We start from the raw sequence: 12,249 nt of genomic DNA, 5'->3' as shown, positions 1-12,249 counted from the left end.
TACTAAAGGACACCAATAGTAAGAAGAGACTTGCTTGGGCCAAGAAACACAAGCAATGGATATTAGACCGGTGGAAATCTGTCCTTTGGTCTGATGAGTCAAGATTTGAGATTTTCTGTTCCAACCGCCATGTCTTTGTGAGATGTAGAGAAGATGAACGGATGATCTCGGCATGTGTGTTTCCCACTATGAATCAAGGAGGAGGTGTGGGTGTGCTATTCTGGTGACACTGTCTGTGATTTATTTAGAATTCAAGGCACACTTAACCAGCATGGCTACTCCAGCATTCTGCAGCGATACACCATTCCATCTGGAATGCGCATAGTCCCACTATCATTTGTTTTTCAACAGGACAATGACCCAACACACCTCCAGGCAGTGGAAGGGCTGCATCAGATGAACTGGCCTCAACAATCACCTGACCTCAAACCAATTGAGATGGTTTTAGATGAGTTTGATCGCAGAGTGAAGGAAAAGCAGCCAACAAGTGCTCAGCATATGTGGGAATCAAATCAAATCAAATGTATTTATATAGCCCTTCGTACATCAGCTGATATCTCAAAGTGCTGTACAGAAACCCAGCCTGAAACCCCAAACAGCAAGCAATGCAGGTGTAGAAGCACGGTGGCTAGGAAAAACTCCCTAGAAAGGCCAAAACCTAGGAAGAAACCTAGAGAGGAACCAGGCTATGTGGGGTGGCCAGTCATCTTCTGGCTGTGCCGGGTGGAGATTATAACAGAACATGGCCAAGATGTTCAAATGTTCATAAATGACCAGCATGGTCGAATAATAACAAGGCAGAACAGTTAATATATTTTTGCCCGCATAGAAAGTGGTAACAGTGCACAAAGTCTGGAACCAACAGGACTCTGAACAGCTTCTAACCCACCAGAGTCCATGCTCTGGCGAAGGCTCTGACGAATTGAAGCTGTTCTGAGGGCAAAAGGGGGTTCAACTCAATATTAGGAAGGTGTTTCTGTTTTGTAAACTCAGTGTATATAACCACGTTATTTTCTACTCTGTATATAGCCATGGTATTTTCTACTCTGTATATAGCCATGGTATTTTCTACTCTGTATCTAGCCATGGTATTTTCTACTCTGTATATAGCCATGGTATTTTTCTACTCTGTATATAGCCATGGTATTTTCGACTCTGTATATAACCATGGTATTTTCTACTCTATATATAGCCATGGTATTTTCTACTCTGTATATAGCCATGGTATTTTCTACTCTGTATATAGCCATGGTATATATAGCCATGGTATTTTCTACTGTGTATATAACCATGGTATTTTCTACTCTGTATATAGCCATGGTATTTTCTACTCTGTATATAGCCATGGTATTTTCTACTCTGTATAGAGCCATGGTATTTTTACTCGTCATTTTTATTATTCGATTTTCTATCTTATCTTTAACTCTGCATTGTTGGAAAAGGACCCGTAAGTAAACATTTTCACCTGTTGTCTACGAAGCATGTGACAAATAACATTTTATTTGAACTAAGAGTTGTGGAGCAGTTCCACATACAGTGCCTTTGCGAAAGTATTCGGCCCCCTTGAACTTTGCGAACTTTTGCCACATTTCAGGCTTCAAGCATAAAGATATAAAACTGTATTTTTTTGTGAAGAATCAACAACAAGTGGGACACAATCATGAAGTGGAAAGACATTTATTGGATATTTCAAATTTTTTCCCATTCCCCCTTGCAAAACAGCTCGAGCTCAGTGAGGTTGGATGGAGAGCATTTGTGAACAGCAGTTTTCAGTTCTTTCCACAGATTCTCGATTGGTTTCAGGTCTGGACTTTGACTTGGCCATTCTAACACCTGGATATGTTTATTTTTGAACCATTCCATTGTAGATTTTGCTTTATGTTTTGGATCATTGTCTTGTTGGAAGACAAATCTCCGTCCCAGTCTCAGGTCTTTTGCAGACTCCATCAGGTTTTCTTCCAGAATGGTCCTGTATTTGGCTCCATCCATCTTCCCATCAATTCTAACCATCTTCCCTGTCCCTGCTGAAGAAAAGCAGGCCCAAACCATGATGCTGTTACCACCATGTTTGACAGTGGGGATCGTGTGTTCAGGGTGATGAGCTGTGTTGCTTTTACGCCAAACATAACGTTTTGCATTGTTGCCAAAAAGTTCAATTTTGGTTTCATCTGACCAGAGCACCTTCTTCCACATGTTTGGTGTGTCTCCCAGGTGGCTTGTGGCAAACTTTAAACAATGCTTTTTATGGATATCTTTAAGAAATGGCTTTCTTCTTGCCACTCTTCCATAAAGGCCAGATTTGTGCAATATACGACTGATTGTTGTCCTATGGACAGAGTCTCCCACCTCAGCTGTAGATCTCTGCAGTTCATCCAGAGTGATCATGGGCCTCTTGGCTGCATCTCTGATCAGACTTCTCCTTGTATGAGCTGAAAGTTTAGAGGGACGGCCAGGTCTTGGTAGATTTGCAGTGGTCTGATACTCCTTCCATTTCAATATTATCGCTTGCACAGTGCTCCTTAGGATGTTTAAAGCTTGGGAAATATTTTTGTATCCAAATCCGGCTTTAAACTTCTTCACAACAGTATCTCGGACCTGCCTGGTGTGTTCCTTGTTCTTCATGATGCTCTCTGCGCTTTTAACGGACCTCTGAGACTATCACAGTGCAGGTGCATTTATAAGGAGACTTGATTACACACAGGTGGATTGTATTTATCATCATTAGTCATTCAGGTAAACATTGGATCATTCAGAGATCCTCACTGAACTTCTGGAGAGAGTTTGCTGCACTGAAAGTAAAGGGGCTGAATAATTTTGCACGCCCAATTTTTCAGTTTTTGATTTGTTAAAAAAGTTTGAAATATCCAATAAATGTTGTTCCACTTCATGATTGTGTCCCACTTGTTGTTGATTCTTCACAAAAAAAATACAGTTTTATATCTTTATGTTTGAAGCCTGAAATGTGGCAAAAGGTCGCAAAGTTCAAGGGGGCCGAATACTTTCGCAAGGCACTGTACTTGTAAAAATTGTACCAAAGTGATTAAAAAACTAACAGTGAACAATTGCATGCACTTATTATACTGACTATATATTAGGTCAGATTACATAACTGCATTATGTCTATTGTATTTCCACCCAAGAGGTCGAGAATAAGGTCAGAAGCATAGCTGCGTCCCCAGATGAACTCATATTTTTGAAGTATATTTTTCATCCCTTCAAAGACCACAGAAGATGAATGTTACACAAAGTCTCCTGTGGTGGATTTGTTTAGTGTTGGTGTTATTAATGTTATGCTTTTGACGAGTGACCCCTGACCTGATATTACGGTGGGGATGTCTCTGCCTGCAGGTTTGGCTCAGTGGCGTGTGGTGTGGGTCAGGAACTCTATGTGTTTGGAGGCGTGAGGAGCCGTGACTCAGACAACCCAGAATCCAGCACCATGACCACCTGCAAGTCCGAGTTTTTCCATGATGAGATGAAAAGGTCAATAATAGGGCTTACTTTGATCAAATACATCCTTGTTTTCATTCATGCTTTAGCCAGAACGGTTATTGACTGGGTGTATCCTTGTTACCTAAAGACGAAGAGACCTTATATTTACTGTGTTTGTAGATTATCAACATCTTTCAATCTTCTTTTTTTTTTTGCCCAACCACACTGTGTCCAGATGGATATACCTGGATGACCAGAATCTCTGTGTTCAGACCAGTTCCTCCTTTGTGTATGGAGCTGTCCCCATTGGAGTCAGCATTTATGTGGTGGGAGACCTAGACACTGGTGAGTTAAAGGCTGTGCCAATAGAATGTAAATTTTATGATATGTTATGTAATGGACTCCTGAAGCATATTACAACAACTTGGCAAGCATTTGCAAATACAAGTTACTGTGTGTATACATTCTCTAAAGGGGGGTGGGGGGGTGTACACAGCTGGCAATCCCCTGAGGGTAATATCAATATATGTTTTCCTCCCTCTGCGTAGGTACAACCTATGACTATGTGAGGGAATTCCGTCGTAGCTCGGGGACATGGCACCGCACCAAGCCCATGCTGACATCTGATCTGTGCAAGACGGGCTGTGCAGCCCTGCGCATCGCTAACTGCAAACTGTTCCGTCTGCAGCTGAAGCAGGGCCTGTTTAGACACAGGGTCCCATCGTCATAGAAAGCACCAAAAGGAGTGGCATTGTCTCCACATCTTTTGGCAATGGGCACAGCAATGGGACATAAGAATGGAGGTTGAAGAGGGGACCCTCCAATGGGGAGTGACCAATGGGGAGTGACAGTAAAGTGACTGTTCCACTGGATGTCATAAGGTGAATGCACCAATTTGTAAATCGCTCTGGATAAGAGCGTCTGCTAAATGACTTAAATGTTAAATGATTTTTGGAGTATTTATCTGCATATTTTGCTGACTTTCTTAGGGTTCATGAGGGTATTATTGTATGTGCGATCTTGCTTGAAGAGGGATCACTTTTTAAACATGGCCTTATTTCATTGCAATTTAACAGTGGGAATGATTTGTAAATACATTTTACTGACATTCCCCATTTGCTTTTTATGTTTACTACATTTTTGCTGCTGCTTGGTGGACTTTAGAGAATGTAACACTATTTTTAAGGGGTGAAAAGGAAGAATTACATTTTAGCAGACATGCTTATCCAGAGCCACTCACAGGAGCAATTAGATTAAAGTGCCTTGTTCAAGGGCACATCTACAGATTTTTCACCTAGTCGGCTCGGGAATTTAAACCAGCGACCTTTCACTTAACCACTAGGCTCCCTGCCGCCAAGTAGTACTGTAATTTGTAATCACCTAGCCTGTCATTTTTAAGGAAAATCTAGACCCATGTCTAACACTGTATTGTTTTTGTTATGAGTCAGTGAATGTCAACTAGAGATACATAACTAGATTCACAAAAGGACAAATGCTGTTTTTGGCCTATGACAACTAGAGATACACAAGGAGACTTATAAAATAACATGTGGTTTTAGTTGTTCCCTTAGCTAAGGGAACAACTAAAATAATCTTTACTCAAAATCTTAACTTAAAATAGACTTTCTAAATAGACAGTTTATAGTGCTTAATGCCAGAAGCTGGAGCATAGCACATATTTCAATGGTTACTGGTGATATACTGTATACACTGAGTGTATAAAACATTAGAAACACCTGCTCTTTCCACAAGACTGACCAGGTGAAAGATATGATCCCTTATTGATGTCACCTTTAAATCCACTTCAATAAGTGTAGATGAAGGGGGAGACAGGTTAAAGAAGGATTTTCAAGCTTTGAGACAATTGAGACATGGATTGTGTATGTGTGCCATTCAGAGGGTGAATGGACAAGACAAAGGATTTAAGTGCTTTTGAACAGGGTATGGCAGTAGGTGCCAGGCACACCGGTTTGAGTGGGTCGAGAACTGCAACACTGCTGGGTTTTTCACACTCAACAGTTTCCAGCCTATCAAGAATGGTCGACCACCGAAAGGACATCCAGCCAACTTGACACAACTGTGGGAAGCATTGGCGTCAACATGTGCCAGGGTCTCTGTGAAATGCTTTCCACACCTTGTAGTTCATGCCCTGACAAATTGAGGATGTTCTGAAGGCAAAAGGGGGTGCAACTCAATATTAGGTGTTCCTAATGTTTTGTGCACTGTGTGTGTATATATAAACGGTACTGTATCCTAAGTGAAATCTCTTCATGACATGAATGTAAGGCTGAGTTAAGCATTTTCCAGCAGTGCCATTGGTTTCTCTTCAACCAAGCACTCCAGGAACAGCGTGGGTCAGAAAAAGATGTAGAGTTACTAGTGTCGCTCTTAAAGTTGTTGCATGGTCAATCCAACATCTGCATTGGCCATGCAGCATTTACGGTGATAAGGCCTCTGTAAAAGTCCGGGCAACCATACTTCTTGTGCTTCGCAGAGCTGTTGTCAAGTAAGTGTGTTTGTTTATACAGGACCTCCTGCCCCCACCTACCATCAACCAATCATGTAAATGCGGAGCTACAGTTGAAGTCGGAAGTTTACATGTTAGCCAAATACATTTAAACTCAGTTTTTCACAATTCCTGACATTTAATCCTAGTAAAAAATTATGTCTTAGGTCAGTTAGGATCACCACTTTATTTTAAGAATGTGAAATGTCAATAATAGTAGAGAGAATTCTTTCAGCTTTTATTTCTTTCATCATATTCCCAGTGGGTCAGAAGTTTCCATACACTCAATTCGTACTTGGTAGCATTGCCTTTAAATTGTTTAACTTGTTTAAAATTGTTTCAGGTAGCATTCCACAAGCTTCCCACAATAAGTTGGGTGAATCTTGGCCCATTCCTCCTGACATAGCTGGTGTAACTGAGTCAGGTTTGTAGGCCTCCTTGCTCGCACATGCTTTTTCAGTTCTGCCCACAAATTTTCTATGGGATTGAGGTCTGGTCCTAGTGATGGCCACTCCAATACCTTGGCTTTGTTGTCCTTAAGCCACTTTGCCACAACTTTTGAAGTATGCTTGGGGTCATTGTCCATTTGGAAGACCCATTTGCAACCAAGCTTTAACTTCCTGATTGATGTCTTGATGTTGCTTCAATATATCCATATAATTTTCCATCCTCATGATGCCATTTATTTTGTGAAGTGCACCAGTCCTTCCTGCAGCAAAGCACCCCCACAACATGATGCAGCCACCCCCGTGCCTCACGGTTGGGATGGTGTTCTTCGGGATGCAAACCTCCCCCTTTTTCCTCCAAACATAAGTTATATTTTTGTTTCAACAGTTATTTCTTTGGTCATTTCTCCAAAAAGTCCGATCTTTGTCCCCATGTGCAGTTGCAAACCGTAGTCTGTCTTTTTTTATGGCTGTTTTTGAGCAGTGGCTTCTTCCTTGCTGAGCGGCCTATCAGGTTATGTCGATTTAGGACTTGTTTTACTGTGGATATAGATACTTTTGTACCTGTTTCCTCCAGCATCTTCACAAGGTCCTTTGCTGTTGTTCTGGGATTGATTTGTACTTTTCGCACCAAAGTACGTTAATTTCTAGGAGACAGAACACGTCTCCTTCCTGAGCGGTACGACGGCTGCGTGGTCCCATGGTGTTTATACTTGCATACTATTGTTTGTACAGTTGAACGTGGTACCTTCAGGCATTTGGAAATTTCTTCCAAGGATGAACCAGACTTGTGGAGGTCTCCAATTTTTTTTCTGAGGTCTTGGCTGATTTCTATTGATTTTTCCATGATGTCAAGCAAAGGGGCACTGAGTTTGAAGGTAGGTCTTGAAATACATCTACAGGTGCACCTCCAATTCACTCCAATTATGTCAATTAGACTATCAGAAGCTTCTAAAGCAATGACATCATTTTCTGGAATTTTCCAAGCTGTTTAAATGCACAGTCAACTTGGTGTATGTATACTTCTGACTGACTGGAATTGTGATACAGTGAATTATAATCTGTAAACAATCGTTGGAAAAATTACGTAAAAAAGGATGTCCTAACCAACTTGCCAAAACTATCTTTTGTTAACAAGAAATTTGTGGAGTGGTTGAAAAACAAGTTTTAATGACTCCAACCTAAGTGTATGTAAACTTCCGACTTCAACTGCTTTTGGAGCCCTCTGCATTGTTACAAAATTTGGGAGGTCCATGGCGATGCGGTACAGATCTCAATTTGGCATCTTTATGCCTCCGGAGGCTCTGCAATTGAGTCGCACCCTCCATTAGGGAGACTCGGACCACATTTTCGGATCAAGCATAAATTGGATTTTAAGTTGCTGGGTGTAATTGGCTGATGACCTTTGAACTGGCTTTTCAGTCAGTGGACAAATTTGGCATCTGTTGACCCCATTTGTTCTGTGTGAGTTACAGCTGTTGCTTTCCGTCTCAATAGAAGGGCAACTCATCACCTATACACTACAGCACTCACAGACACATACAGTATTAGAGAAAATGCATTCACACACACACACGTAATGCCTTATTATTGCAGCCAACAGAGCTCAGGACACCTCTGAAAAGCACCAAGAACACATATTATACTGTATCAAAATCTCCACTTAACACTGTTTACTTGCAGCATGTTACAGTGTATTGCTGAGAGATACTCAACATTCCAGTGTCCCTCACACAGTTTAAACACTATCCACATTCAGTGGTCGAAACAGTGCTTTCACAAAACATTCACCCATTGTGTAGCTATCAAAACACTTTGATGCACTGTTCTTCGGGGAAGTCTGCAATAGTATCATCAAGTGATTGTTAACCAAAATAGGGATGTGGGAGAAACATAAATTCAAAGCTATATGTATTTTGTATTCAATTCTGTGGAGTAGCAAGGAAGGTGTCATGGAATGAGCTCAATCATTAGTGTCTTTTGGTTTAACAAAATGGATTAAACACGACTCTGTGTGGTCAACTGGGTAGTTATTCCTCTGTGACATCAGCCCTGCTTGAAGTGGTTTAAATCAAGTAGCATTCAGGATGTTTTTTTGTTTTTTTTATTCACGGGTTACTGAGGAGTTATTTCCCCAAATAATCCATTATATTTTGGTTATTGTTGATTTTTTTGGAAACAATAGTTAACCAAGAGAATCCACTCCAGAAGTGTGTGTACGTCAGATACAGTCCAAAAATGTTTCTCATGTCATCAGTCAAGTTAAGATATTGGACTTTCAAGAAGCAAAAGAAAACAGCCATATGGTGCATTTTAAATGATGATGATGTGGATGGTGACTCTTTGCTTCTTGAAAGACCAATATCTTTTAAACTTGACTGCTGTGGACTCATTTTTTATAAAAAATTGCCAAATCGTTTTTGAGTGGAGTTTCCCTTTAATACAACAGGATTACTGAAGATAATCAGGATGGAGTTAATTAATTTAAACCAAGCTGCTCTCATTACATCCTCATAATTTAACAAGAGATCTTGATGAGTAGCTAATGTTAAACTGAGACCTGAGAGACTGTGCTGCCGGACAACTTGATGAGACTTGTTCATGTCCACCAGTGGCATGTGAAGGGAAGCGTAACAGAAAGACACCAGCACTCTACACTCATTGCTTTGACAAAACCTGTTTTGAGATTTACGTTGAGTGTAATCAATGTTTAAATATTAATGCTGATTGTAAAGGAATTAATTAATCAGAAATTAGGAAACTATCTGTTATGCCCTAAGGTATTGGGACCTCCTTATGTTTGTTGCATTTGAATGTGGTTTATCATTTAAAGAACAGACTACATGGGGGGTTATTTAACTTCCTCTTATATCTGAAATGTCTTAACTGCATAATGACAGTCACATTGTCTTTCACTTTCAGCTTTACTAAGCGTTCAGGCATGACAGACCAAGGCTTGCTATTGTGTGATGCAAATATGGAGTGCTATCTCTGCAATGTTGTGGTCAAGTTGCATAATGGGAGTGGGTGGAATTGAAAAAGCATTCAGAGAAATGTGTTCAGCTCCCAATGGGAGCATCTAGACCTTAGTGGAGAGACGAAGCGATATGTAACTTTTTGGATGACCCCGACCAAATTTACAGAAATGTTAGTTATCGATCTAAGATGCGCTAGATATGTTCTATGTACGCTATTTCTATGCTTCCCGTTCTTAAGATTAGTTTTGCATCTTACTTTCAGTTTTGTACAGCGCTGAAAATACAATATTTTTGGTTATGTAAAATATATTTCACAGCGGTTTAGATGGTACAATGATTCTCTACACTATACTTGCTTCTTTTGTCATAAACTGAAATTAGGCAAACTATTAGAATTTAGCAACCCGGAAATGGCGGAGTGGTTTCTGCATTGTGCATCTTTGGAGAGCTGCTTGTTTTTGACAGTGTGACCCATGAGTTTAGTGTCCAAGGTACTGTATATTTCACATTATAAACTGGGCGGATTGAGCCCTGAATTCAGATTGGCTGAAAGCCATGGTATATTTAAGCAATAATGCACGAGGGGGTGTGGTATATGACCAATATACCATGGCTAAGGGCTGTTCTTACGCATGAGGCATCGCGGAGTGCATTAATACAGCCCTTAGCCGTGGTATATTGGCCTTGTATCACAAACCCTGAGGTGTCTTATTGCTTTTATAAACTGGTTACCAATGTAATTAGAGCAGTAAAAATAAATGTTTTGTCATACCTGTGGTATACAGACTGATATACCACGGCTGTAAGCCAATCAGCATTCAGGGCTCGAACCACCCAGTTTATAACAGACTGTATACCACGGATTTGACAAAACATTTAGTTGTACTGCTCTAATTATGTTGGAAACCAGTTTATAATAGCAATGCATTGAATTCATTTAGAAACGCTGATTGGCTAATGGCCAACAAGCTGCATAAACCATAAATTAAAATTACAGCTATCATGCTTGTAAATAAGTTACTCCATTCAAAAACCATATTAATAGATTGCTTTTTATAAATGTTTTGTTGCATTTAACTACCGAAAATGCTGTTAGCAAGGTGACGTCAGAGCTCATGATGATATGAGTTCCTACTTGTAATTACCAGTTGGAGGTCAGTTTAAGTGGATTTTTGCCAGTCATATGTGGTAAATTCCCACTTCCCACTTGGTTATGAACGCAGCATTAGAGGTCACTCTTCTTTCTCTGCAATACTTATCCTTCTCAGTATACCCTTCAGCTTGCCCATACTGTATTGTCAACAAAGGCTGTTACATACAGTAGGTTTGTGACAACTGTTTTCTTAGATTTAATCTGGAAACATCAATACATACTGTCACTGTGGGTCAAGAATGTGACTGGGAGTCTCTGACCCATTGCTGAAACAGTTTTAATGGATATGTGTTGTGCAGTCCCCCATCACAGACCGTGTGGATGCTAATCAATCAATTCTGGGAATGAAGTATCAACATTGAGCTCACAGTTAAAGGGAAACTGTCAGTGATTCATGTTTATTATAATGTGAATCAAAACTCTAAAGGATTTGCAATAAAATGAAACTATAGCCTACAACCGTTTTCGGTCGGTGTGTAATTGAAACAGTAGCCTACCGACAATTAGGCGGATATCCTCATATTATATATTGCCATATGTTTCCCTCAGTATCCTATCGGGTCTTCTTATGATTCTTAACGCCCGTGATTCCAGCAACATTTATTAAGTAGAATGATTGATTTCCGTGTCAAACGCAGTCTTCTTTAACAAAAAATAGAGACAACACTGCTAGACGAGAAAATTGACATGTAGGTCGTGCGCCCTCCATTTTTGTGTTGAGGAAACTGTACACCCTCCTATCACATAGTAGGCAGCAGACAGTGGAGCTAAAAGACGCACAGCGCATCCGCTTGCCTCCCCATTGACGTCACTTTGGTATCACATGAACGAGAAGGGACCAATCCAAGTGGCTCTATCGAAGTGCTTCGGTTCTTTCACGAAGATAGAAGAAAAAGACAGTAAAAAGGAACCATGCCAATGACCGTTTAAAGACCAAGAAACACGAAGAAACACGTCGCCTTTGGATTTGTGTGTTTTCTATCAAAGCTACGTGACTTGTATGAGTTCAATCTGTGGAAGATGTTATCTGGACTGGAGCTGGCAGAATGGACATGGCCCGAACATATTGAGTAGCTCGTTGGGGGTGCTAAACGCGGACAGGATAGACATTACAGTGGGAATGGTGTGGATATAGGATTATTTGCCTATCCAATAACTGCTCCTTTACTTTTCCGTTTTGAAATACCTCCTTCAAAGACTCTTTCATGGCTTTTCTATCAGTGGCTCCGCCGTGTCTGTTTTTCGCCCACAACACTCTTTTAACAATTGAGGTCGTATCGCGGTAGCTTTGCTCCCAAGGTTTACAATCCAATCCAATTGGCTTTTCTTTTGAAATATATATATTTAAACTAATATTAGATAGGCCTACATTGTTACCTATAGGATCTTTTTGCGACGAGTTGAATATGGATTTTAACAGCAGTGGTGGGGGTAACGAGCTACATAATAAACAATTCTATCAATCTGAGGAGAGCAAGCCTTTGCTGGGGGAGATGTCTGCGCCGACGCCACCGGAGGGGAATAATATCAAGTTAGGCGCCGGGCCGTGCAAGAGAACCCTTCTCCATTGCAGCAGTGGGATGCGATATAAACTACTACAGGAGGGGGACATCCAGGTGTGTGTGGTCAAACATCCTCGGACCTTCCTCAGCAAAATTCTAACCTCAAAATTCTTACGGAGATGGGAACCGCACCACCTCACCTTGACAGACTGCAGCCTGGCGTCTGCGACGG

General features: G+C 40.7%; 2 protein-coding genes across 5 annotated transcripts in view; both read left to right on the top strand.

The window, feature by feature from the left end:
• Nucleotides 1-4,714, top strand: part of LOC124000087 (gigaxonin-like) — a 31,196-nt gene extending 26,482 nt beyond the window's left edge. For all 4 annotated transcript variants that reach the window (XM_046306223.1, XM_046306229.1, XM_046306215.1 and 1 more), the window contains 3 exons: nt 3,349-3,483; nt 3,668-3,777; nt 3,981-4,714. In XM_046306223.1, coding sequence (XP_046162179.1) covers nt 3,349-3,483; nt 3,668-3,777; nt 3,981-4,162 — 427 coding nt within the window. In that variant the 3' untranslated portion in view covers nt 4,163-4,714. The remainder of the gene's footprint in view (nt 1-3,348; nt 3,484-3,667; nt 3,778-3,980) is intronic.
• Nucleotides 4,715-11,314: 6,600 nt separating this feature from the next.
• Nucleotides 11,315-12,249, top strand: part of LOC124000081 (c-Maf inducing protein) — a 42,632-nt gene continuing 41,697 nt past the window's right edge. The window contains exon 1 of the mRNA XM_046306200.1: nt 11,315-12,248. Within this exon, the coding sequence (XP_046162156.1) occupies nt 11,922-12,248 (327 nt within the window). The 5' untranslated portion in view covers nt 11,315-11,921. The remainder of the gene's footprint in view (nt 12,249) is intronic.

This window comes from Oncorhynchus gorbuscha, linkage group LG02 (assembly GCF_021184085.1).
Source record: "Oncorhynchus gorbuscha isolate QuinsamMale2020 ecotype Even-year linkage group LG02, OgorEven_v1.0, whole genome shotgun sequence".
In the NCBI taxonomy this organism is placed as follows: domain Eukaryota; kingdom Metazoa; phylum Chordata; class Actinopteri; order Salmoniformes; family Salmonidae; genus Oncorhynchus; species Oncorhynchus gorbuscha.
This window is presented reverse-complemented; position numbering and strand designations above follow the sequence as displayed.